Below are 27207 nucleotides of genomic sequence, written 5' to 3'. Positions count from 1 at the left end.
GCCCAGGCCCAACCTCCCCCTCCACGTACAGCACTCCTGACCCCTCTCCCCACCCACCCCAGCCCCTGTCCTTCTCAGCCCTCAGACATTCCAGGAAGCCGTCTCCCCACCCCCTACCCCCCGCCCCCCAGCAAAAGCCCTTGGCTGTGGCACTAGCCACACCACATTGTTTATGGTCTCTCCCCACCACGGGGACCCACATTCTCTGACTGCCCACCCCCACCCTCCGCAGGGCCTGGCCCCTGGTAAATGTTGACTGAACCCAGGTCAGGACTGATTAACAAGGTTAAAACTTGCACGGCCCACTGTCCAGGTTGCAGAGTGAACAGCACTCCCCAACCCCCTGGAGCTGGGTGGTCTGGGTTCCCTGGGCCCCCTGTGCCTCAGTTTCCTTATCTGTCCAGTGTGAATGACGACAGTGCCTGCCTCCAGGGGCCATGGGGAGGATGGCGCATGGAAAGTGCAAGAACAGGCCTGACACGTGGTCAGCACCACCCAAGGCCAGGCTCATCGTTGTCATGGCAGCCCTGGGTTGGGGGGAACTGCAGCAAGGGAATTGCCCTCCACCCTCAGAACAGGTCTGCCACGAGTCGGGGTACAGCCTCCTCTTGCTCTGACAGTGGTGGCCCTCTGCGCTCAGCCGGAGCCTGTGGGCAGGTGGCATGCACACGTTTGGCCCCCGTGTCACAGAGAGAACAGAGGCCAGGTCTGGGGCCCCCTCTCATCACCTCCCACTCATGGGCCTGCTGCCAGCCCATCGGCCCGGGAGCCCGCAGGAACCCCCACACCCCAGCAGCACACAGTGGGCTCACACAGTGACTGAAGGTCTCCTGGTCCCTGCCACCCATCTCAGCTCTAGGCTTGGTCCTGTCCCCTCAGCCCATTTTCTCCCACTGAAGCCAGCCAGACCCTGGTTAAATTCTTGAAATTGCATGGGAGGAACAGGGCCTTGCTAAACAGGTTTTTGTTCTCAGCCCCAGGGCCACAGAGCCACCCTCTGTTGTGGCCTGAAACAATGGCCCAATGTTCGGAGGGACCTTCCATCCCTGCCCCAGCCTGTCCCAATGGCCAGCCTCCATCTGGCCCGGGGTCCACCCCCCTGCCACCACGGTGTGTCCCTGGCCCGGCAGGCTAGCACGGGAGGGAGCCGGTCCTACCTGATCTGAGCCACATGCTAGGTTGGGATCCGGGCCCCTCGTGAAGGTGGCCCAGGTGCTGAAGTGGAGGGCGCTGAGCGAGGCTTCCAGAGTTGGAGGCCCTGGGCAGAGGACAGAGCCGCTCTGGGGCTGCGGTGGTGTGAGTAAAGACCCCAGAAAAGGCCTCCCAGCCTCCCTCTCCATTCTGAAGGGGGCTGCCTCCTCAGGGGAAAGCAGTGTCCAGGGCTTAGGGGCTTTGCCACCCCTGCCTCAGGACCCAGCAGGAAGATGGAGCATGTGGGTGGCCGTGCAGCCAGGATGGCCCTGTGAATGAGGGGAGCCTCTTCCAGGAGCCCCCACTACCTCAATCCTGGTCAAACTCTAGATCAGCCTTACTTGGGAGCCTGACTCCCAATCTCAGGATCCAGGCTTCCGCTGACAGCTCTGTGACCTTCTCCGTAGTCATACCTACCTGCTCCGTGCTAGGAGAAGAAAATAGAAGACAAACTCAGGGCTCAAGGCTGCTACCACTAGGTGAAAATTTTGAATTCAGTTAAACTAACTCAGAGACAACAGCCAGAACACCCAGCTCTGCTGTGGCCTTGAATAAGTCCCTTCACCTCTCAGATCTCTGTAAACGAGGCCAGGACTCTCTTGGGACAATAGTCGTGAGGTTCACGGGCTCTGATGCCTTAGGCGTGCCTGGCATCACAGATGCTCTGTCCACAGGAACTTTTGCTTCTTCTCCCCCTTCCCTCTTCACCCCTCCTGGGTGTGCAGTGGCTGCTCAGAAAAGACTAGAGGACTCCTGCTGAAGGCAGGAGCTGGGCTGACTTCTCCTGAGCACCTTTTAGCTCTGGGAATTCTCTCCAGGGTTTGTGCCGACCGTGAAGTGAAGCTGCCCCTCCACCACCAGGCCCCCCATGGCCACCAGGACCTCTGAGGCACCCATGCTCTTGACGCTCCCTAAGGGACGAGTGGCTTGGGAGTTAGAGTGGGTAGTCCACCCACCACTGCCCAGCTCTGCTGAGTCCTGGTCAGGCCCCCAGCAGTGGGACAGCTCCCGTCTGGCCGGGGACACGGGCCACACTGTCCTCCCAGCCTCTCTGCCTCTGGCAGCTGCACAGACAGCCTGTTTATGCCGATGGGCGAGAGGGCCAGCTGGAACAGGGGACTGTGGGTCCCCAGGAGGCCAGGGGCTGGAACAGCACAGAACTTTGTGTGAGGAGCCCCTGCCCACGCCCACCTTTAACCTGGGTGGGCAGGTGGGAGGAAGGGGCCCACAGGAAGTTGTGTCCAACCCACTTGAAAGGGGCATCGCTCTGGGAAACGAGGACTTCTGAGGGTGTGTCTGTCATGCTGGGTGGGCGAGCGAGTGGGAGGCCGACTCTAAACCAGCCAGCTCAGCAAGGGCATGTGAGGTCCACGGCCAGGAGGGGAGGGTGGCTCGGTGGTCAGTCCTGGCACAGGACTTTCAGTTCTCAAAGCAAGATGGACAGGAGGCGCCGGCTGGGGAAGGGTATCCTGGTATGGGGAGGGGGCGGGGTCCCCGTTATTTTCTCAGGCTTGTGCTTGCTTTGTTTCCCTGAAACTTCAGCCCCGGGAGGAGGGGTCTTGTGTGCAGATGCCCAGGCCCCATGTGCCCACTCCTTCTCAGGGTGACGGCACCCTTGGAGGCTCCAGCTGGAGGGGTGCACCCCCCACCAAGCCCCTGAGGTCTGCTTTGCTGTTATGTCCTGTGCAGGGGACTCTTGGTGCCCCTGCCTTGCAATTGCTGTCCCTGCATTATAGCCAGCTCCCTGGCCAGCTAGCTGCCCCTCCACAGGGAGTCCGTGGCAGAGCAGAGCCTCGGACCCAGGTCTTCAGCCCTGGAGGCCAGGCAGGAAGCACTGGTTCATTCGAGCATTTTTCATCATCTTCTTGGTGTGAGGCACAAAGCCACGGAAGTGGGCGAGGCCAGGCCCTGCCCCTGGGGAGCCTCGTGGTCTGAGGGGAGAGGCCTGGCTCGCTGCTGTGGGAGGCGGCAGACTGAGCCCAGGAGCCAGGACTGGGGCCATTTCAAGGAACTGAAAGAAAGTCTGTCTGCCTGGACATGAGAGTGTTGGCTTGAGCTGGGCCAGAGGAGATGGGCCTGGGGCACGCAGTGTCCAGCTGGTGATTTGGGGCAAGCGTTAACCTCTTCTACGCTTCGGCATCAGATGAGGGGGCAGAATGTGGGGGTCTCTGGGATCCCTCCTGGCTCTGACATTGTGTGATCTTATGAAAACCGGTTGGCTCTTGTAATAGTCCGAGCATGTAACCACTAGTGTCTGGAGTGGGCGCTAAGGGCTGTGAGAAGGGAAGACAATCACAGCAAGTCAGATGTGAAAGAGGCAGGCATTCTGGAGATCATGTGACCCGTCCCCCGTCACAGGCCGTGTATTTGGGTCTATGGTAGGTTGGAGTTTAGGCACCTCCGTAACTGGGTCACTTACAGTGCCTTCAGTTCAGTTCAGTCGCTCAAGTGCCTTAGTTCACGGGATCTGTGTGTGTCTGGCTCCCTCTTGTGGCAGCACTGGATATTACACCAACCCCCATCCAGGCAGGCGTTTGCAGACCCCTGAAGCTGTTCTGGATGTTTAAGCTTGGTCTACCTTGTTTAACCATCTATGACGCTAGTGGTAAAGAAGCCACTTGCCAAAGCAGGAGACGAAAGACAAGTGGGTTCGATCCCTGCGTTGGGAAGATCCCCTGGAGTAGGAAATGTCTACCCACTCCAGTATTCTTGCTTGGAGAATCCCATGGACAGAGGAGCCTCGCAGGTACAGTCCATAGGGTTGCAAAGAGTTGGAAATGACTAAAGCGAAGCAAGCAAGCAATAATCCTGTGAGGTTCATGCCTCCTTTTTGCAGATGAGAAACCTTAGGCTTAGGTTGGTTATCTCTCAGCTGGTAAGCATCAGAGGCCGAATCCAAATCCTTCCCCACTCCAGGTCTGCACCCCACAACCACACAGGAGCTGTGACCATGCAACAGTTTCCAAATTGCAAGATGGGACCTTTCATCCAACCATAGGAATGAATAATTGAGTCAGCACTCATGGTTGCTGTGGTCACAGGGTGGGGAGCCCCTGAAGGTACAGTTGAGGGCACTTTCCCCACCTGGGGACTCTTTAAGGGGACTCCAGGCTTCTCCCCAGGTGAGAAGCTGCAAGGCTTAGGAGTGCCAGGGCCAGTCCAGCCCGTGTCCACTGAGGGCCTCCTGCTTTGGGGTCAGACCTCAGAGGAGGGGTGCTGCCCAGCTCCCCTTTCAGGATGGTCACAGTGAGGCTGGCTCTGGGAGCATCAAAAAAGCAGGTCTCCTTTCCCCCAACCAAACTGAGGCTTGACTTTGACCTTGAGGGCAGTAGCTGTGACCCCAGTCCCTGACTAAGCCTCTCCAGCCAGGCACCTGGTTGTCAGTCGTGTCCGACTCTTTGTGACCCCATGGACTGCAACACGCCAGGCTTTCCTGTCCTTCACCAACTCCTGGAGTTTGCTCCAACTCATGTCCATTGAGTCGGTGATGCCATCCAACCATCTCGTCCCCCTTCTCCTCCTGCCCTCAATCCCTCCCAGCATCAGGGTCTTTTCCAATGAGTCAGTTCTTCGCATCAGGTGGCCAAAGTATTGAAGCTTCAGCATCAGTCCTTCCAATGAATATTCAGGGTTGATTTCCTTTAGGATTGACTGGTTTGATCTCCTTGCAGTCCAAGGGACTCTCAAGAGTCTTCTTTAGCACCACAGTTTGAAAGCATCAATTCTTTGGTGCTCAGCTTTCTTTATGGTCCAACTCCCACATCCATGTATGATTACTAGAAAAAACATAGCTTGAATCCTAAGTCATTGTGAACTCCCTGCTCCCAACCCAGGACACACGGCCAGAGGCTCTGTCTATACGGGCTGTTGGGTGAGGCCCCTCCTGCCTCTCCATGCATGCAGCCAGGATGGGAGAGACTGCTTGGACATCCCTGGCTGCATCCACAGAGGCAGGAGGGGAAGGTTGCCCGCAGTCCCAGCCTTCAGAGCCCAGTGTTACACCGACACCCTCTGGCCCAGCCCCCACGCACTTTGCACTGAGGTTCTGCAGCCCAGAGCGGGGCGTGGCTTCCCTGAGGTCACCCAGAGAAACTGGATTGGCACCAGGGTTTCTGACCCAGAGCCCAGTGTTTTTTCCATCGCTCAGAAACTCCCCCAGCTGATTTCCAGAGCTTCCTGAGTGCTGGTGCAGAAGGACACCTGGAGGTCCTTGTGCAGACTTAAATCGGGGCCTGGCTGAGGGACAGGGAGCAGGGACCAGCTGCTGGCCTGCTTGGAATAGCTGGAGAAGTGGGATCTGGGCTGTAGTCAGGTCTGATTTAATTAGGCAGAGGCGGGCTCCTGATTAAAGGCTGCGCCTGCCAAGCCAAAGAATTCAAGCTTAAGAGCCAGGAGTGCCCCGGCCCCCGCCACAAGCAGGAGCGGGCACCTGGGAAGCCCACAGGGCCCCGCGATGCCAAGGGCGGGCGCCTCGGGGTCCGGGGGCACGGGTCACCCCCTGCTGGCTCATGGCACATGCCACCGCTGTGTGTCCACGCAGGGCAGGGTTGTGGCCACAGGAATCGTGGTGGGCAGGTGGGGAGGGGGAGCAGAGGGAGATGGAAGTCTTGGTTCCGAATCCTCCAGCAGTAGATCTGAGGAGAGGACTGAGCCCAGGCAACTTATTTGGGAGAAGAGACCAGCGAGGGAGTGAGGAGAGGCGGGAGAGGCCAAGCAGCTGCAAGTGAAGCATCAGCACAGCTACCCTGGGTGCTGGGACCCACTGCCGGGCCTTCCTCAGGTGCTCCCTTCTCCTGTGTGCCCTCCCGCAACCCACCTCCAAACAGCAGGGGACACAGCTTCCCTGAAGGCCTTCCCTGAAGGCCACATGGTCTTCCCTGTGCTTAGGAGTACTTCCGGGAGTGTCCCTGTGGCCTGTCACTGGGAAGGCTTGGTCTCTGTTCCAGCCACAGCTCCCTCCCCTGCCCCAACCTGCTCCCCTGCCCCAACCTCCTCCCCTGCCCCAGCCCCCTCCCCTTCTCCAGCCCCTCCCCTTCCCGCACCTCCTACCCCTCCCCAGGCCCCTCCCCCTCCCCAGCTCCCTCCCCTTCCCACACCTCCTACCCCTCCCCAGCCCCCTCCCTCTCCCCAGCCCCTTTCCCCTGCCCCAGCCTTTGCATCTGCCCTCAGGTTCTCCTTTAATCCTCTCTTCCTCAAGAGCCCTCCCTTTCTTTCTTTCTCCACTTTAGCATCCTTATCCCTTTCTTCAGAGCTCTTAACCCAGTTTATCACTTGGCTTTATCCAGTTGTTCATTGTCCTCCCTGGGGCGGGGGATGAGTCCTGTCTTACTCAATGCTGCAAGCCCCAGGGCCTGGCACATAATTGTCTTTCAGTCGCCAAGCCAAGTCCTATCCAGCTCTTGGCGACCCCATGGACTGCAGCACGCCAAGGCTTCCCTGTCCTCCACCGTCTCCGGGACTTAGCTCAAGTCCTGGCACCAAAGAGGCGCTGGCACATTCTTGCTTTGGACGGTGGAGCTGCTGCAGGGAATCAATCACAGGAAAGAGCAGCTGCAGGGAAGGTGGGCGAGCACCACCCCACCCCGGCTGTGGGCTCCGGGACTAGGCCCTGTGTCGCTAAGCACTGAGGTTCTGGAAGCAGAGTGGAGATGACCATGACTGTAAGTCTGCTTCATGCCTGAGGGCCACCCTGGCTAAACACTCAGGAGGGCCTGCGAGGAGGGGCCAGTCCCCTGCAGCCCTCTTCCTAGCAGGGCGGGCCTGGCCAGTACACCTGGGACAGTCATTGAGTATGAGATGGCCAAGCAGGCTGGGTGTAGATGCTCATACCAGGAGGGCAAGGGGAACTTGGAGAGGGAGCTAGCTAGCCCCCCTGCAGGGAGGGGGCGCGAGGTGGGCAGGGAAGGCCACCAGAGTGAGCCAGCCTCCGCCTGGACTTGGATGCTGGGGGAGGGTTCAGAGACAGATTGGGAGGGAGACATCTGGGCTGAGGGAGGCTTCCAAGCAGGGGCGTTAGGCAGGGGTGGGGGTTTGGGGGGGGTGGGTGTGGCATGAGAAGACCAGAAGAGACTGAAAAGATGGTGATGGAAAAGATGGAAAAGGCTTAGGAGTGAGCCGACACCCAGTTCAGATCTGAGCTCTTTGTGCCTCAATTTCCCCATCTTGACAATGGGGCTAATGATAGAAGCTTCTTCTTAGAATGGCACTTGAAATGATGTGTCTGAAGCACATCAAGAGGAAAGTAGTGAAGGTGTTAGTCGCTCAGTCGTGTCCGACTCTTTGAGACGCCATGGACTATAGTCCGCCAGGCTCCTCTGTCCGTGGGATCCTCCAGGCAAGAGTACTGGAGTGGGTTGCTGTTCCCTTCTCCAGGGGATCTTCCCAACCCAGGGATTGAACCCAGGTCTCCCGCATTGCAGGCAGTTTCTGTCCCATCTGAGCCACTAGGGAAGCCCAGAGCACATCAAACCGTGCCCAGATGGTAGTTCTGAGCTCACACGTGACCTTGTTCTCAGGGGACACGGCAAAGGAGGTGGTGAGATGCTGTGGCCAGGTGGGGGAGGAGAGAGACGCACTTGGCGGGATGATGGCCCAGACAGAGGACGGAGCACGGGAGGCCCAGGCCATCCTCGTCAGCGGACAGAAAACGCACTGAGGCACGGGCGGGCTCTGCCCATCGAGACTGCTCTAGCCCTCTTGTATTTTACACAAACTAACACCCGCGCTTGCTCTGTGTGTGTGTGGGGGGGGTGGTAGTCACTCAGTTGTGTCCAACTCTTTGTGACCCCATGGACTGGAGCCTGCCAGACTCCTCTGTCCACACGATTCTAACCCATCTATAATTATCGGGGAAGACCTCCTGAAGGAAGTGGCATTTTCCACTGGGCTTTACTGGAGGGGAGGGCAGAGACCCACGATCTGCCTGCGGGACAACTCAGGATCACAGCACAGCTCGGGCCAGTCCCTCAGAACCAGCCAGCAGCCCTTAGCCCGGTTGCCAGTCGTCAGGGCTCTGTGCCCACTCACTTAGCAAACGCCAGCGGTGCCCAGCCCTGTGCGAGGCCTGGAGCAACATCACAGTTCCTGCCTCAAGGAGCCTACATTGGGGGCGAGGAAGCAGCGCAGGTATTAATAGTAAGAGCTACAAAGGAGAAGAGAGGGTGCCGTGGTAGGCTGGGTTTGGGGGTGTCGGGAATCAGCACTGGGCCGGGCGCTGGAGGAGGGAAAGGAGAGAAAAGTCAGAGAGGGAGGCAGAGCCCAGGACAGTGTCAGCTCAGTGTCACGGTCCCCAGAACTTAGGGACGCTCCCTTGAGAGAAGCAGCCTCTGTGGACACTGTCAGCTGGCCCCAGACGCAGCCAGGCCGTCCTGGCTCCGCGGAGCCCTGAAGGCTCACTTCAGCTGCAGAGCCTCCGAGAAGTGGCAGGGCACGTGGCCTGGGCAGCAGATGAGGGGCCTTGAGGATCAGAAACCACTGTGCCTCCAAGCCCAGGCGGTCATGAACGCTCGCCACGGGTCACGTCGGGCTTCCTCTTCCTCACAGCTGTGCTCACACCGAGCTGAGGCTGTGATAACAGAGTGTCTAGAACTTGGTGGCCTTTTGGTATTTCTGGCTCTGTAGCTTCGTTTTGCTTTGCTCTTCCCACCTACTCCTAACTAGCTTATCTGGCTGAATTTTATAGGTGTCCTTATCGACCACAAGATGCTGAATGATCTGAGTGCTAGACTAAGGCCACTTGGGCTCGCATGCTGTGTTACCTTGGGCAAGTGACATGCCCTCTCTGATCCTCCATTTCTCTTCTGTAAAGTGGGAGAAATAAGAGAACCTACCACACATGAGGGTCAAATGAGCTGATGTGTGTCACGAGCTTAGTTTGGTACCTGGCATAATGTGAATGCTTGGAAAAACATGACATTCTTGTCAGCCGTGGTGAAAGTGAAGTCGCGTCCAACTCTTTGCGACCCTATGGACTGTAGCCCACCAGGTTCCTCCGTCCATGGGATTCTCCAGGCAAGAATACTGGAGTGGGTTGCCATTTCCTTCTCCGGGGGATCTTCCCGACCCAGGGATCAAACCCAGGTCTCCTGCATTGCAGGCAGACGCTTTAACTTCTGAGCCACCAGGGAAGCCCAATAACAATAATAATAACAATATAACAGATAACAGATAATACCAATAGCAGTAGCAATAATAGTACGCCTCTCCCTCCCGCCTTGGAGAGGAAGGCCTCACTCGGGGTGGGGTGGCCTGACCCCCTCCCTCCATTCCCCCTCCCATTTCCCACCATGCCCTGGGGTCCGAGGGCTCCCGCCTGCTCCAGGGCCTCCGGGGACTTGTTGGTGACGTCAGTATACACAGAGGCTGGAGGAGGTGGCCCAGGGCTGGCCCACTGGGAGCTGCCTTGGCTGTCCTGCTGAATGGTGACTTTGCTGTAGTGGAGCCAGGCTGACCCAGAGGAGAGAGAGCAGGTTCGGTGCTGACAGGAAGGCTGGTTGGGGGAGGGCTGGAGCGGGAAGCCAGTACTCAGGGCTCCCAGGCTGCCCCTCCAGCAGCTAGGAGGACCCTGGCCTGGCCGGGGCCAGGAGCTGGAAGCCTCTGGGCAGAAGTCATGTGGGGCCCAGTCTAGCACCCTGATTATTTCAGTCAAGGAAACTGAGGCACAGACAGGGCTGCTGTCCCCTAGGTCTCGTGAACCCCACGCTGGGTGGTCCAGCTTGGTGTCTTTAATTTTAATTAGGTTGCTCAAATGGTAAAGAATCTGCCTGCAATCTGGGAGACCCAGCTTCAATCCCTGGGTTGGGAAGATCCCCTGGAAAAGGACATGGCAACCGACTCCAGCATTCTTGCCTGGAGAATCCCACAGAGAGAGGAGCCTGGCGGGCTACAGTCCATGGGGTCGCAAAGATCTGGACACAACTGAGTGACTAACACTTTCACTTTTTCAAGGTTAGAAATTTAGTTCTTGGGGAGTCCCCTGATGGTTAGGCTAATGGGCTTTCAATGCCAGGGCCTGGGTTCAGTTCCGGGTCAGGGAATCCCGTAAACTATAAAATCCCATAAACTATATGGCGTGGTCAAAAAAATAATAATAATTAGTTCTTGGATCACATTAGGCAGCTCCTAAGTGCTCGACAGCTACGGTGGCCACCGTACTGGGCACTGCGGGTGCCCTTTCCATCAGTGATCACAGGGAATTCCATCAGGCAGCTCCAGGTAGGGCAGTACTAGGTGTCGGGGGCCAAACTGGGACACTCGGGGCCATCGGAGGTCAAAAATCAGTGGGCTTTCTGAACAAGCTGGCCCTCCCCAGGCCGTGGAAGGTTGTGAGAAACTAGAGACGGCTGGAGGTGCGAGTGATTCCTGTGGGCCCAGACAACCATGAGTTTGCGGCTGTGCTTCCTCGTTGCTAGCTGTGTGGCACCAGGCAAGTTACTTAAGCGGTCTGAGCTTCATCTGTAAAAGGGGCCTAAGGCACCTGCCCCAGGAACAACATCAAGCAGCTGTCACAGGGCCGGGCACGGCTGAGTGCGCGGTGTTCACACATTTGTGATACAGAGTTCTGGAAAACCTGGGAGACGGTTCTCTCGCTGTCTCAGGTGACCATGCAGGCTCCGAGACCCCCTGCCCTCCTAGGCTGTGCAGGTGGGCCAGGCGCCTGCGAGAGGCTCGGGGCCCTCCTCTGAGCATTCTTTCCCACAGCGGCCAAGGTAGGAACAGGCACAGCTGGGCCTTGGACGGGCTCCTGGGCCTCCGTGGGAAGCAGGAAGCCATTGGCCCAAGCTCCCAACTTTCCAACCTCGGCTCCAAATTAGACCAGGGCTGGGGAGTGCGGGGCCCACAGCCAAGGAGCAAGCCGGAGGTGTACTCAGCAGTGGGCCCCCGGTGTCTGTCACACACGCACACACACACAAAAACAATGCACCTCTGCAGTCAGGGCCATGGCAGCTTGGGAGCTGTCTCTGTCTCCTGAAGAAGTCCCCATCCTGCTCCCTGAACAGGGAGAACCAGAACCAGGTGGGAACCCAGTTCTCAGTCTCAGAGCTGGTGTCACCGCTGTCCAGGGGAAAGTCTTTTGTTACAAACATCGCCTCTGGGTTCCTTCTTCTAAAGTCTGAGCCACTTTCCTTGGCTTGCGGTCCAGCCCCAGCTGCATGTCCTGTCCCCCCAGGCATTCAGCCTCCCAGAGGCCACATGCTCACACACATACACACACACACATGCAGGATCCCACATCCGTTCCTATCCCTGCATCTTTGCTCACATCATCCCTTCCACTCCAGCTTTCCTTCCTGCCTCTGCTCTTTCTAAATATCCATCTTTCACAGGTAGCTGTAGGCTTTCCCCTTCCGGGTAGACCTCCCCACCCACCTCAACCCACTCTGACCTCCCTTTTCCAGGGAAGATCCCCACAACATGTCCTTTTGACCAGGCCTTGTAGCACCTAATCACAGGGTGACTTGCATGTTTTCTTTTGCTGGGTTTTTGTCTTGTGTCTCCAACTAGATGGTATGGCCTGTGAGGGCAGAACTGTGCTTCCCACCACTTCTGCTCAGATGCAAGGCTGTGTCCCTAGTAACTGCTCAGTTAAGACACTGACGGATGAGTGGGTGGATGTATGGATAGATGGATGGATGGATGGATAGACAAATGCACTTGGAGAGAGACAGGGAAGGCCTCCAAACGTGGAAGACCCTCCTTGCCCTTCTCTCCGGGGATGTCATGGTGGAACCCCATCATAGACTCTGCCCCTTCACCGTTCCCCACTCTCCCTCTCCTCCACAGACTGCAAGCAGTCACATCTGGGTGGGATACCCGGGAGTACACACACTCTTTGTTTTCCCGGTCCTGAGCTGGCACCATGGACAACAGAGCCAGGCTCCTCCAAAGCCCATGCTGGTGAGGGGCCAGGCAACACTTCCTCCACCCTGGCTGCTGCCCACACTCCAAACCCAGCCCCTCTCGTGAACCCAGGGTGTTGGCCAGGCCCCACATGCCCGATGCCACTCTAAGAGCTTTGAGCATGATCCCAGGTAATCCCCACAACAACGGCAGATGTAGGCTCTAATTTCATCCCTTTTGACAAATGACGATACAGAGAGGTTAAGAAACTTGCCTCTGTCACAAAGTGCCATCTGGACCAGGCTCGAGCCCGCTCACACTCCCAACCCTCTGCTGGAGGCCTGGAGTCGTCCCTGGGCTGGAGACATGCTCAGGGCCTTTGCCAGAGTGGTGAGTCCAGTCTTCCTGAGGAGACAGACAGACAGATGGGGCTTTGTCCTTCTGCTGTGGACAAAGCAGCGAAAGAGACCCTCTGGGGCGTTCGAGTGACTAGCACAAGACCTTGGAGGTTTCTGGGTCTGCAATCGCCTGGCATGGGCCGCTCTGGGACACAGCCTGGGGTTGGGGGGGGACCTCTTCCCTCCCCAGGAATTCAGCTTTTTCGCCTGGGGCAGGAATTCCGGCCTCTCTGGACTGTCCACATGGCACAATGGGGCCCATTCTCAGAACCCTGGAGCAAACAGGCCCTGCGGAGAAAGGATGGATTCTTGTTGGACACAAGGGCCCTCAGTGCCATGATTTAGACCAGGGCACACATGGGGGCAAAGAACAGCTTCATGCCCCCCGCCAACCCCCGTCTGTCTTCCCTAGAGGTCGCTGCCCCTCAACACCATTCCGTGCAAGGGCTCTCAAAAGCCAACACAGAAGCCCAGCTGGGGCTCCGCGGGGTGGAAAGCTGCAGCTCTCCAGATCCTCCTCGTTCGGCCTCTGGAGTCACATTTGCTGTCTCAGTGTCTTGGCTTTACGAAGAAGAGTTAACAGCTCCTGAGGACAGTCAGAGAGGCCCCCTTACATGGATGGGGAAACTGAGGGCTTGAGAATTGGTTGGTGTTTCTAAACCTTTTTCTGCCATGATCAGAAATTTCACATCACCATCCAATACAGACAGACAAGGGGATGAGTAGACAGACATCTGAAGCCAAGGTTCACTGAATCGTATTTCATCTTAGCTCTGGGTGACAAGATCATTTTGCCTCTTCTACCTCAGGGGTCTCCAACCCACCCACCACCCACACCCACCCCCAGGCTGCGCAACAGGAGGTGAGTGGCAGACACCCCCTGCCCCCCACTGCCTGTCGATGGAAACACTGTCTTCCACAAAACCAGTCCCTGGGGTCCAAAAGTTTGGAGATGGCTGTTTTACCTTTTAAACATGCTGGTGGGGACCCACCGAGTTGGTTTCAGAACTCGCTCGTGGGTCGCAACCTGGCATTCAAAAAGCGCTAGCTGGAAGTGTCTTGCCCAGGTCTACCAGCCACGGAAGGGCAGAGCCAGGCCCAGAATCAGCAGGGGTGGGGGTGCACGGTGGGGAAGGGGTGTGGACATCCAGGCTCAGAGTCGTCGCAGCCTCTCCTGCCCGCCCCCTAGCTGTCCACCTCAGCCTCTTAACAAAAAGCCTTCCCCCAGCCAGGCCCTGACCCTATCACTGCTCCATTCTGAAACCTTCCAGATTTGGGAGCAGGACTTCAAAGCCCTATCCTTCCCTGCTCCGGTCTCCCCCTCCCCCCAGCCCTAGCCTGGCCTTTCCCTGCCTGTCCCTCTGCTCACCAACCCTCCCCAGTAGTTCAGCTCCTCCTCTTCAGAGCTCCTTGTTCCTGCTTCTTGAACTTTCCCCCTCTCTACCCTCTCCATGGATCCAAACTCCTCTGCTCCTCCAAGGCCCAGCTCACAGCTTCCTCCTCCAGGAAGCCACCTTGGATGTCCTACAGCCCTGGGATCTCTATCTCCTCTGCGCCTGGTGGGTAACCTCTCCTGTGACTCTCAGCATGGGCTGTCTCAGAAGGTTACCTTTCTTACTGTGCTAGCTAGTTTTGTTCCCTTAATTTCACCCCAGACTCGCAGGCCAGAAGCACAAGTCGCGTATTTCTCCCACACCTGCTCAGGCCTTCACAAGGCTGCCTCCTGCAGGAGCCACAAAGTGCTTACTGGTTAGTAACAGCAGTCAGAACCATCGCTGCACACCTCAAGAGCTCCACGTCACTCCCCTAGCCAGGGCTGCATACCATCACCCCGCCCCCACCACCGTCCCCATGATCCAATGATCCAGGTCCCACCCACGACCCCAAGACCGCTTGGCTCTCAAGGTCACCGACAGCCATCTGGCAACCTGCAGTTCCCAGCAGCTGCAGCCCTGCAGACAGGCATCCTGGGCCAAACAGCCAATGTCAGCCAGCAGACAGGGGGTAAGAACATCAGGCTGGCAGTGCGTGCATGTCCTCCTTTGCCAGGGCACTCGCTGACAGGAGCAACGGTGCAGGGGGAGGGCAGGGGGAAGGGGCAGTAGGCAGGGAAGGGCGCAGCCCTGCAGCACTCAGAATGCCACGGGTGGGGACTCAGCATCCTTCCACAGAGCCGGTCCGCCTGACTGGGCTTTCTCTCCTAGTCTCTCCCTTGTCTCGGGGGCTCTTCCTGGCTTTGCCTCTCACTCCAGGAACCCTCACTGGCAGGATGGCTGCCTCCTTTCCCCATTGAGAGCCTGCTTCTCCTGCCCGTGCGTCCTCTCCTTGCACCCCAGTACCCGGTGGACCTCGACGTGGGGAGCCCTCTGGGTCAGGATGTCAGTGGAGCTTCATGAGCCCCGGCCAGCCACTTAAGCCCTCAGGACCTCAATCTCGTCATACATAAAACGGATTAACACCACCTCTGCCCACTTCAGAGCACTGCAGGGCAAATATCTGTTCAAGAAAGGGAGGGGAAGCATGTGCAAAAACAGGTGGCCCAGACACAGGACCTGCTAAATGCCTTTCCCACCCCCTCACTGCAGCCTCTCCCTCTTTTCTGTATCCAGCACCAGCCCCTTCCCTGGAATGTCCGGGGAAGGAGCACAGCATGTCTCACCAAGAGAAATGAAAGAACAAAAAGGAAAGCTGGCCTTTCTGAGTGCCCTTAGCATGATCATCGCTTGGTTCGGGGCTCTGAGCATTTGCCACTCCTTGGAGGTTAGATGCTTTCCAATACATGAGTCCAGAGTTTGCCAATTCCTGTGGATCAGTGTCACCTTGAAAATGTGGCTGTTTCTAGACAAGCCCTATTCAAACATTGTGTGTACAAACAGGCTTTCCCTTTGTGGACGGCACTTGACAGACACCATTGCCGGTTTGGTGTCTGAAAGCCTGAAACTGCAGAGTAGTCTGGACTCGCCTCTGCGTGGTACTGTGCCGCCAGCATCGTGGTGGGGTCCTGAAAAAGAAGTCCCTGCCTTTGGTTTTAGGGGTTCTGCAGGGTCCAAGTTCAAACAGGACTTTGCCATTTGGGTAGCAACAGAGGTGGGGTCAGGGCCAGGGGTGAGAAAATAAGCATTTCTGTAGCATTTTCTGTGCCGGGCTCCATGTGGACCTCTTTAAGAACACTGTGTCTCCTGCTCCCCAAATCCTAACGGGTTGCTACAGCTACTCTCCTCCTTCTGTACACAGAGAAATAGAGGTTCTCAAGGTAAAGGAAGTAAGTAGCTCAATATGACCACCCAGCTAGCAAGTAGCAGAAAGTTGAACTGGAATCTGCTTCCAGCACTTTCCCTCATGCTGCAGACAGCAACGTCCTAAGTGAACTGTTTATATCACAGAGGCTGCAGAGGGGGAGTCCCCTGTTTAAATGAGGGAAGGGTGTGATGCTGGGTTGGAGGAACCCCACCCTTTTTCTCCAGCCAGGCCTGACCTGTACACCATCTGGTGATCAACCATCCTGGTTTGTCTGTGACCTTCCCAGTTTGGGCTCTGAAAGTCCTGTGTCCCAGTTTTGCCCAGGATGGTTGGTCACTGTGGCCTTGGTCACCCCCGGACCAGTTGCAGAGAAGGCCGAGTGGCCTGACGGAGCCGTGTCAGGACAGCCTGGGAGGCCTTTTCAATTACATTAGCTTCTGGCGGCGCTAGAGGGAGACGCCAGCCTCGCCTCCCCTCCCTTTCTCCCTTCCTGTGACTCCGCGGGAGATGGTGATTCAGCAGCAAGTCGGAAGCAGGCTAGACTGTGACCTACCAGGAGTGGAATTGCCAGGGGCGTGGGGGCTGTCAGCACCAGCTCTGGGCAAGGACTGAGCAAGAGGGGAGGTGGGGAGGGGGTCTCAAGTTGGTGAGAAACTGGACTCTGACGGAGGGTCTGCTGTCCTGCCCAGGCCAGGACTGATTGCAGGGCAGCAGGAGGTGGGAGATCCCTGCCTCTCCCCACCCCGCCCCATGCCCTGGTATGTGAGGGATGGGGGAGTCCCAGCCACTGGATATCTAAGCTGCTTCTCAGCACATTCAATGGCTAAAAATATGAAATGGCTTTGCTAAAAGGTGCCCAACCGGAAACCTCCAAGAGGTTTCCTATTAGGGCCGCCCCTACTCGGGCTGGAGGCCAGACCCTGTGGAAGGAGTCCTAGGCCTGCCAGTCCCACCATCCAGCCCCAGCCTGGGCCTCCCATGCCAGGGCCTCAGCCTCCACCCCATTAACCCATGTGCTTCTCAGGCCCCTAGGGCTGGCATTGCCCTCCTCCCCTGCACCCACTGGTGGCAGCATCTGGTCTTGACCCAGAGAAGGCCAGGTTCCCAGCCTCCATCCCCAGCCTCACCTACTCACTGTGTGACCTTGAACATGTTGTCCAGCTTCTCTAAGCTTTGCTGTCCTCACCTGCCCAAAAAAGGAGACCACAGGACCCAGGAGTCCTTGAAGGGAAGGGCTCATCCTCTATTTGAAGGACAGGCTGGCTGGGGTGGGTTGAGGGGAGCGGGCAGGGGCTGTCTGGAAGCTTCTTTGGCACCGCAAGCTCATTGTTCTTACTAAGCAAGATTTTCTTGGGGGTGGCTAGAGTCCCAGTGGAGGTTGTGGTACAGGGACTGGAGTGCCCCCTGGCACCACTGCTGCCTACAGGGATTTCAGTGATTGAGCGGAGCCTGTGCTGGGCCTGGGGTTCTCAACCAACACTGGGGCAGCCTTGGGGGCTCGTCCAGGATGCAGACACTAGGTTCGTCAGTTCAGGGGTGGGGGCCACGTCTGAACTTGTAACTCCGGCTCCCCAGGTGACCCTGTTGAATGCTCAGGTTGAGAATCGCTGATGGGGCCTGGCACAGAGCGGCCTCAGCAGCCATGAACTATGTCCGTCTCCCACTCCTGAGCCTCGACATGCTCCCATCACACGGTGATGACCTGCCTGTCTCCCCCTGGGGGCTGTTGACAAGCTCAAAGAGAATCATGGGCAGCGCAGCTGCACAAACAGAGTGGGGACAATGCAATGGCCATCACTGCAAGGAAGCCACGCCCCCCATCTGGTCTGCTGGCCGCCAGGGGATGGGCAGTGGGCCACTGTGGTCCCCGGGCCAGAGGCTTCTCCTGCAGGACCAGCTGGGAGGTGGTGGGGCAGGGGAGGGGAGCTGATCCTGGCCTTCCACTCTCTGCCCTTCCTCAGGCCCTACCCGGCAATAAGGCCTGAGAAACAAAGTTTCTCTTTGGGAGATGCAAGTCTGCTGGGCTGGAGGTAGCCACCATATAACACTCTCCTCCTCCTCACTGGGAATTCTCCCCACGGCAGAGCTTCAGTGGTCACAGCCAGGCACTTCTACACAGAGTCTTCCCCATTCCATTCTGCCCCAGAGAGCTGACCCTGGCTCTGCCCTTCCTGGACTGATGGGCCAGGGACAGGGGCAAATGGGAACTCTCCCACCTGCCTTTTGAAGGCAACAGATTCAGCAGGTTCCCCGTTATCCCCCATCCGTGATGCAGTTTCATGGGGGCAGGGGAGCTCATAAACCACAGCCCTTCCCCAGCTCGGATGACCCTGGGCAGTAGCTGAACCTCATCTGTAAGGTGTGGATGATAGAACCTCCTTAGTGTGGACGTGAGGATTGAAAGAGGCTTGGGATACTGAGGAGGTTCTCAAACAAGAGGGCTGGTGGGGAGGGGGAAGGGGATGGTATCAGAAATGGAGGTTCCTGGGCCTCAGCCCCAGCATTCCTACTCACAGGCCTCTGTGGGAAACCTACGAACCTAGGAAACAGGGGCTTATCCTAGGCTGTGGAGGCAAAGCTCCTTGAAGCTTAACAAATGGCCTCAAAGCCCAGGTCACCCCCTAGACTCCCAGGATTGGAGTCTTGGGGAGTCTATGAAGGTGATTCCCTTCCCAGTGAACCTGCTGTCCTTTCTTCCAGTAGACTCCCTCTTTCCAGCCAGCAGACCTAGCTACCAGTTCGCTTCGACTGAAGCTGGGCAATTGGCATTTTCTTTGATCCCCAGGGAAACGAGCATTTCCCCTGGTCTCCACATAGATCACCATCCAGCCCTACCTGAGCATTTAATAGACCTGTCTTAGAGGCTCCCCTGAGGACCAGTGGATGCAAGGGTGCAGTTCAATTCAGTTCAGTCGCTCAGTCATGTCCGACTCTTTGCAACCCTAAGGACTGCAGCATGCCAGGCCTCCCTGTCCATCACCAACTCCCAGAGTTTACCCAATCTCATGTCCATTGAGTTGGTGATGCCATCCAACCATCTCATCCTCTGTCGTCCCCTTCTCCTCCTGCCTTCAATCTTTCCCAGCATCAGGGTCTTTTCCAATGAGTCAGTTCCTCACATCAGGTGGCCAAAGTATTGGAGTTTCAGCTTCAACATTGGTCCTTCCAGTGAACACTTAGGACTGATCTACCCTTAGGATGGACTGGTTGGATCTCCTTGCAGTCCAAGGGACTCTCAAAAGTCTTCTCCAACACCACAGTTCAAAAACATCAGTTCTTTGGCGCTCAGCTTTCTTTATAGTCCAACTCTCACATCCATACATGACTACTGGAAAAACCATAGCCTTGACTAGATGGACCTTTGTTGGCAAAGTAATATCTCTGCTTTTGAATATGCTGTCTAGGTTGGTCATAACTTTCCTTCCAAGGAGTAAGCATCTTTTAATTTCATGACTGCAATCACCATCTGCAGTGATTTTCGAGCCCCCCAAAAATAAAATCTGCCACTGTTTCCGCTGTTTCCCCATCTATTTCCCATGAAATGATGGGACTGGATGCCATGATCTTAGTTTTCTGAATGTTGAGCTTTAAGCCAACTTTTTCACTCTCCTCTTTCACTTTCATCAAGAGGCTCTTTAGTTCTTCGCTTTCTGCCATAAGGGTGGTGTCATCTGCATATCTGAGGTTATTGATATTTCTCCTGGCAATCTTGATTCCAGCTTGTGCTTCTTCCAGCCCAGCATTTCTCATGATGTACTCTGCATATAAGTTAAATAAGCAGGGTGACAGTATACAGCCTGACATACTCCTTTTCCTATTTGAAACCAGTCTGTTGTTCCATGTCCAGTTCTAACTGTTGCTTCCTGACCTGCATACAGATTTCTCAAGAGGCAGGTCAGGTGATCTGGTATTCCCATCTCTTCAAGAATTTTCCACAGTTTGTTGTGATCCACACAGTCAAAGGCTTTGGCATAGTCAATACAGCAGAAATAGATGTATTTCTGGAACTCTCTTGCTTTTTTGATGATCCAGTGGATGTTGGCAATTTGATCTCTGATTCCTCTGCCTTTTCTAAAACCAGCTTGAACATCTGGAAGTTCACGGTTCACGTATTGCTGAAGCCTGGCTTGGAGAATTTTGAGCATTACTTTACTAGCGTGTGAGATAAGTGCAGTTGTGCGGTAGTTTGAGCATTTTTTGGTATTGCCTTTCTTTGGGATTGGAATGAAAACTGACCTTTTCCAGTCCTGTGGCCACTGCTGAGTTTTCCAAATTTGCTGGCATATTGAGTGCAGCACTTTCACAGCATCATCTTTCAGGATTTGAAATAGCTCAACTGGAATTCCATCACTTCCACTAGCTTTGTTTGTGGTGATGATTCCTAAGGCCCACTTGACTTCGAATTCCAGTATGTCTGGCTCTAGGTGAGTGATCGCACCATCATGATCATCTGGGTTGTGAAGATCTTTTGTGTACAGTTCTTCTGTGTATTCTTGCCACCTCTTCTTAATATCTTCTGCTTCTGTTAGGTCCATACCATTTCTGTCCTTTATTGTGCCCATCTTTGCAAGAAAAGTTCCCTTGGTATCTCTAATTTTCTTGAAGAGATCTCTAGTCTTTCCCATTCTATTGTTTTCCTCTATTTCTTTGCACTGAACACTGAGGAAGGCTTTCTTATCTCTCCTTGCTATTCTTTGGAACTCTGCATTCAAATGAGTATATCTTTCCTTTTCTCCTTTGTTTTTCTCTTCTTTTCACAGCAATTTGTAAGGCCTCCTCAGAGAGCCATTTTACTTTTTTGCAAGGGTGTAGGGAGGGGCCAAAGGCAGGAGCAGGGGCAGGAAGGCAGTGGGGGCAGGACTGGGAGGGAGCCTGTGGCTGAGTCTGGGTTAACTCCTTGCTCACGGGCAGAGCAGGCTCCAGGCTGGAGCAGACCAGGGCAGGTAAAGCTGTTAACAGACTTCCCAGGTGACACATGGTAAGAATCTGCCTGCCTATGCAGGAGACTCAGGTTCGATCCCTGGGTCAGGAAGATCAGCTGGAGTAGGAAATGGCAACCTGCTCCAGTATTCTTGCCTGGTAAATTCCATGAACAGAGGAGCCTGGCAGGTTACAATCTGTTACATACTTCTGGTCCTCCAGCAGTTATTTCTAGCAACAGGATTTGAACCCAGTGCTCACTGGAAGTTTAGCCACCATACCTGGCAGTATGCTCTGCTGCTGCTGCTGCTGCTGCTAGGTCACTTCAGTCGTGTCCGACTCTGTGCGTCCAACACCAGGCTCCCCCGTCCCTGGGATTCTCCAGGCAAGAACACTGGAGTGGGTTGCCATTTCCTTCTCCAATGCATGGAAGTGAAAAGTGAAAAGTGAAAGTGAAGTCACTCAGTCATGTCCGACCCTCAGCGACCCCATGGACCGCAGCCTTCCAGGCTCCTCCATCCGTGGGATTTTCCAGACAGGAGTACTGGAGTGAGTGCCATTGCCTTCTCCTGCAGTATGCTCTGCCTACCCCCTATTGAATCCTCCGGTTCCCAGCCTGAGCCTTTCTGAAGGTCAGCATTAAGCCTACAGTCCCTATTCGTCCATCACCACTGCCTGGCCAAGGGGTGCAGTTGGAGGGAACAAGGCACATTGTGACCTCAGGGACCCATGGGTGGGGGCGGACTTCCTTCAAAGGGTCACACAAATCTATAATTACTGCAGGGCCTGCAAGGGGAGGATGTCAGGCAAGACAGGTGAAGGAGGTAACATTTCGATCGTGACTTTAAAGGCTGAGTGGTCAAAGCACTGGGAGGGAAAGTTTGGCAGGAGTGGGGAAGCAGGCTTCCGGTGCGCTGCAGGGCCTGGGCTCTAGCGACCACTCCCTGGGGCCTCAGTTTCCCTGTTAATGAAGTGCTTGGAAACCTGCCTCGTCCTCCCCAATCCGAGCTTGGGGGAAGGTGCCTGGGAAAGGGCGCGAGTGGCCCACCGAGCCGCGGCGGGGCGGGGCGGGGTGCGGACGGCCGGGCGGGACGGGGCGGGCCGATCGCGGCCGGAGGGGAGGCAGAGCAGGCGGGGGCCCCGCGGGCTGGCGCGGCGCGCAGTGCGTGCGGCTGCGGAGCGCGCGGCTCGCCGGCAGCGGGAATCACATGAGCAGCGGCCCGCGAGTGCCCTGCAGCCGCAGCGCAGCAGCCTCGCGCCCCCGCACGACCCTAACCATGTCTGTGTGTTGTTGCTTCTTTTTCAGAGACTACGGCAGTTCCAAGAGGAAATCAGGTAAGGGAGCCTCCGGTCGTTCTTCCCTCCAACCTTCCCTCCCGCTTCGTGCACGCGCCGCTCTGACCCTGCGGGGGACTTTCTGGGGGCTTGTCCTCGCCTGCCTGCCCCGTGGTCCTGCTCCCTTTCTGTTGCCCCCATCCCCAGCTCCTGCCCCCTAAGACCTCTGGTACTCGCACCCCCTCCTCCTTCCGCGTCCCTCGGGTTCTCCCCGGTGCTGATGGGAGTGGGTGCATGGAGAGTGGGGGGCCTAAGCCCCCTAGATCCGCGCTACGTGTGCAGCCGGATCCTCCTCCTGGGGCTGCGCGGCCGACTGCTGGGCACTGCTGGGATTTCTCCCTGGGTCCTTACCGCGGTGCGGCAGCCACGGAAGGGTTAATAGAGATGCTGCGTTTCCCCCGTGAGAAGGTGAGATCCAGGAGCAGGGCGTTGCGGGGTGGGGGGGCGGGGATCGTGCCCGAGTGACTGTGAGTTTCTAACGCCTGAGGAGCAGCCTTGCCCCTCCTCCCCGGACTGTGAGCGCCTGGTCCACGCTGCGGGGGTGGGGGCTCTGCACGGTGGCCCTCGGAGACCAGGTGGTAGGACACTGACCCGCCCCGGCATTGGCCCGGCAGGTGCCAGGGCTCACCCCGAGTTTGCGAAGGGGGTGGAGACAGGGAGCGGCAGAGCAAGTCCTTGGACTCTGTGTGCTGGGCGCTGCCCTCTGGGGTCAGGATTCTCGCGGGGGGAGAGGGGGTCGGGGGAGGAACTGGGCAAGTACCTGCACGTGGGCGGTGCAGTTAATTGGGGGAGGGTGGTCCCTTGTATTTAGGGATGAGTGTGTACTGGGAGTTGCCGGGTAGGGAAGGGATTGGAACGATCTGTGTTATTCCTACTTATGGGGGTGGTGAGTTGTGGGGGTGGACAGCCGAGGGGGGCAGTTCTGGCCCTTGGGGTGTGGGAAGTGTGGAAGAATCCATGGCTCACATTAGCGGCTCACCTTGTGGGCAGGTACTTGTGTCTAGGTGCTTTGACCCCTGGATCAGTAGAGGAACATGCCTGTGTGTGAAAGATGGGCTGTGAATCGGGGTAGCTGTGATTGCATGGTGTGTTTCTGAGTGTGGTTTGTGTGTATCCGTGTTTGCTTATATGTTAATTGGGATGAGGAAAGATGTGTCCTGTATAGGGGGCATGTGTTGGGGGGAGTCGTGTGTGTTCACGTGGGGTTTCATAGTTGTGTGCTCTTGAGGATGTTTACTTGTTCAGGTGTGTGTGCCAGTGTGTTGGCATGTATCCATTTGTGGGTTGGCATGTGTGCTTGTGTCCAGCTGTGGGATGAGACACATGCGCACACATGCCTGTCACCTGGGCAGGGGTGTTTCAGGTGTGCACACCGCTGTACGGCAGGGCATTTCCTCCGTGAACAGGAGGCTGAGGCTGCCTCATGAACTGCAGCGTCTTCTCACCGGTCCCTTGTAGCCAGAGCCCCAGGTTGGGGAACTGGGAAGGAGGGGCAAGCCTGGGAGTAGTGCTAGGGGTGAAGAACCCGCCTCCCAATGCAGGAGACTTAAGAGACGCTGGTTCGATCCCTAAGTTAGGAAGATCCTCTGGAGGAGGGCATGGCAACCCATTCCAGTATTCATGCCTGGAGAATCCCATGGACAGAGAAGGCTGGAGGGCTAATGGTCCATAGGGTCTCAAAGAGTTGGACATGACCAAAGTGACTTAGCACACAGGTACATCCCCTCCTCCCCAAGAAACCGGCCCCGAATCTCAGAGATGCAGTGATTGGTTGAGCCTGGGCTGAGATTCTGGCACCAGTTTCATGACTTCTCTGCCTCAGTTTCCTCGTTCCTTAAAAAAACAGGGATAATGATGCTCTCTGTCTCACATGTAGAAGATTCAAGAAGTTAATGCAGAAAAGTCCCTAGGAGACAGTAACTGCTGGAAAAGCATGATTTATTGTTGTCATCATCACTTTCTGAAGCCCTGGGACCCCCTGGTGAGTCCCTTCTCTACTCTCAGCCTCAGTTTCCTCCTCCGTAGAGTTGTGGACTGGCCCAGATAACCTACCAGCCCTCAATCTCTGAGCCTCAGAGTCTGTGCTGCTTCCTAAGCAAGGCAGGGCCCCACCCAGGGAAAGCTTCCCCGGTTTCTCTGCCTTCCACTCTCAGGCCAGGAAAAGGATGGATGGAGAAATTTAATTTATGCTGCTGTGCTTATAATAATGGCCACTTACTGTCATGGTTAAAAGAGTCAGCTCTGGAGCCAGACGGCAGGAGTTTAGAGTCTGGCTCTTCAGACCTTGGGCGTTCCTCCTACCCTCTGTGCCTGCCTTACCTTCTGTAAACTAGGGGATACTATTCTTACCACCTTGTAGAGTTAATTTTCTGTGTCAACCTGACTAGGCTGCGGTGCCCAGATATTTTCTCAAGCATTATTCTGGATGTTTCTGTGAAGATGTTTTTTAAATTAGATTAACTTTTAAATCAGTGGACCTTGAGTAAAGCAGATTACCCTCCCTAATGTGGGTTGGTCTCATCCGATCAGTTGAAGGCCTTAAGGGAAAGACCTCCCCCAAGCAAGAAGGAATTCTGCCAGCACCTTTGGACTTGAACTGCAGCTCTTCCTTGAGTCTCCAGCCTATATGTATACCCCCAGCAGATTGTGGGCTCATCAAGGCCCCACAGTCACAAGAGCCAATTCCTCCCTCTCTTCTTTCTCTCTCTGTCAATATTCTGTTTTATTTATCTGGAGAATCCTGACTAATACACAGCTCATGGTTATAATGAAAATTACATAAACTTCTATATATATATATATAAGTCTTCCTGGAACACTGCCTGCACCCTGGACAGTTCTCCTGAAGTGCTAGCTACTATTATAATTTAGTGAGCATCTAGTGTGTAGTGGAGGACTTCCCTGGTGGCTCAGACGGTAAAGCGTCTGCTTACAATGCGGGAGATCCAGGTTCGATCCCTGGGTCAGGAAGATCCTCTGGCGAAGGAAATGGCACCCTGCTCCAGTACTCTTGCCTGGAAAATCCCATGGACGGAGAAGTGTGGTAGGCTATAGTCCATGGGGTTGCAAAGAGTCAGACACGACTGAGCAATTTCACTTTCACTTTCACTATGTACTGGCTACTTTATATATCTATTTCTTCGTTTCCTACTCAGAGCCACGTTGCATGGTGGCTCATGGGATTCCCATTTCACAAATGAGAAGCTACGTCTCCAAAGGTGGCTGCCTGGAGTCTGTGGCCAAGTTGGGGTCTGTGTTCACATTTGGGGTTTCACTCTGTGATGAAGCTCACGAAGCTTCCCAGGGTGACTCCAGTCAGGGATGTTTGCGTAAAGAACACAAATGCTTGTTTCCTGGCCACCTCTCATCACACTGTAGTCCCCAAAGCCCCGGCTCACCCTTGGAGGATCTCCTGGAGGGATCTTCTGTGGAGCACAGAGCCAGGACTACCAGGCAGACCTGGGGAGGGTGGAGTGAACAGGAAGAAAGTGCTCAGACAGAGGGCAGCCTCACAGAGGAGGCAGGACTGGAGACTTTGATACCCAGAAGACAGTGTAGCCTCAAATTTATCTCTGCTCCTTCCCTCCATGGAACCTGCTCCTTCTCGCATCTTCCTCCTCCCACCACCCACCCTGTTGCTCAAGCCCAGCATCAAGAAGTCATCCCTGACTCCTCCCTTCCTCTCACCTGCCCTCCACACCCATTCCCTTCTCCCACCTCCACCATCACATCTGTTAGAAGCCCCCTTCATCCCTCAGAGGACCTCAGCTTCCTCCTCAGCCTGTCTGCTCCCACCGTTGCCCCGCCACGCTTTTCTCCACGCCACAGAGTGAACTCCTCCAAATATGGGACATATAATGTGCCTTTCTTGGCAGAACTCTATTAGCTTTTGCCCTGCTTCATTCCGTATTCCAAGGCCAAATTTGCCTGTTACCCCAGGTGTGTCTTGACTTCCTACTTTTGCATTCCAGTCCCCTGTAATGAAAAGGACATCTTTTTTGGGTGTTAGTTCTAAAAGGTCTTGTAGGTCTTCATAGAACCGTTCAACTTCAGCTTCTTCAGCATTATTGGTTGGGGCATAGATTTGGATTACTGTGATATTGAATGGTTTGCCTTGGAAATGAACAGAGATCATTCTGTCGTTTTTGAGAATGCATCCAAGTACTGCATTTTGGACTCTTGTTGACCATGATGGCTACTCCATTTCTTCTTAAGGATTCCTGCCCGCACTAGTAGATATAATGGTCATCTGAGTTCAATTCACCCATTCCAGTCCATTTTAGTGTGGCTCAGATCATGCATTCCTTATTGCCAAATTCAGACTTAAATTGAAGAAAGTAGGGAAAACCACTAGACCATTCAGGTATGACCTAAATCAAATCCCTTATGATTATACAGTGGAAGTGAGAAAGAGATTTAAGGCACTAGATCTGATAGATAGAGTGCCTGATGAACTATCGACGGAGGTTTGAGGTTCGTGACATTGTACAGGAGACAGGGATCAAGACCATCCCCGTGGAAAAGAAATGCAAAAAAGCAAAATGGCTGTCTGGGGAGGCCTTGCAAATAGCTGTGAAAAGAAGAAAAGTGAAAAGCAAAGGAGAAAAGGAAAGATATAAGCATCTGAATGCAGAGTTCCAAAGAATAGCAAGAAGAGATAAGAAAGCCTTCCTCAGCGATCAGTGCAAAGAAATAGAGGAAAACAACAGAATGGGAAAGACTAGAGATCTCTTCAAGAAAATTGGAGATACCAAGGGAACATTTCATGCAAAGATGGGCTCGATAAAGGACAGAAATGGTATGGACCTAACAGAAGCAGAAGATATTAAGAAGTGGTGGCAAGAATACACAGAAGAACTGTACACAAAAGATCTTCACAACCAAGATAATCACGATGGTGTGATCACTCACCTAGAGCCAGACATCCTGGAATGTGAAGTCAAGTGGGCCTTAGAAAGCATCACTATGAACAAAGCCAGTGGAAGTGATGGAATTCCAGTTGAGCTATTTCAAATCCTGAAAGATGATGCTGTGAAAGTGCTGCACTCAACATGCCAGCAAATTTGGAAAACTCAGCAGTGGCCACAGGACTGGAAAAGGTCACTTTTCATTCCAATCCCAAAGAATGGCAATACCAAAAATGCTCAAACTACCACACAATTGTAGTCATCTCACACGCTAGTAAAGTAATGCTCAAAATTCTCCAAGCCAGGCTTCAGCAATACGTGAACTGTGAACTTCCAGATGTTCAAGCTGGTTTTAGAAAAGGCAGAGGAACCAGAGA

The 27207-nt window shown here is 55.2% G+C and overlaps 1 protein-coding gene across 7 annotated transcripts in view; it reads left to right on the top strand.

Annotated features, from left to right (window-relative positions):
• Nucleotides 1-27207, top strand: part of SH3PXD2A (SH3 and PX domains 2A) — a 249288-nt gene that overhangs the window by 140677 nt on the left and 81404 nt on the right. For 6 of the 7 annotated variants that reach the window (XM_059882031.1, XM_024985923.2, XM_015460723.3 and 3 more), the window contains one exon: nt 21895-21923. In XM_059882031.1, the coding sequence (XP_059738014.1) occupies nt 21895-21923 (29 nt within the window). Of the gene's footprint in view, nt 1-21363; nt 21413-21894; nt 21924-27207 lie in introns of those variants that run through there. The other variant, XM_059882033.1, reaches the window with a different exon arrangement.

Source organism: Bos taurus, chromosome 26 (genome assembly GCF_002263795.3).
Source record: "Bos taurus isolate L1 Dominette 01449 registration number 42190680 breed Hereford chromosome 26, ARS-UCD2.0, whole genome shotgun sequence".
Classification (NCBI taxonomy): domain Eukaryota; kingdom Metazoa; phylum Chordata; class Mammalia; order Artiodactyla; family Bovidae; genus Bos; species Bos taurus.
This window is presented reverse-complemented; position numbering and strand designations above follow the sequence as displayed.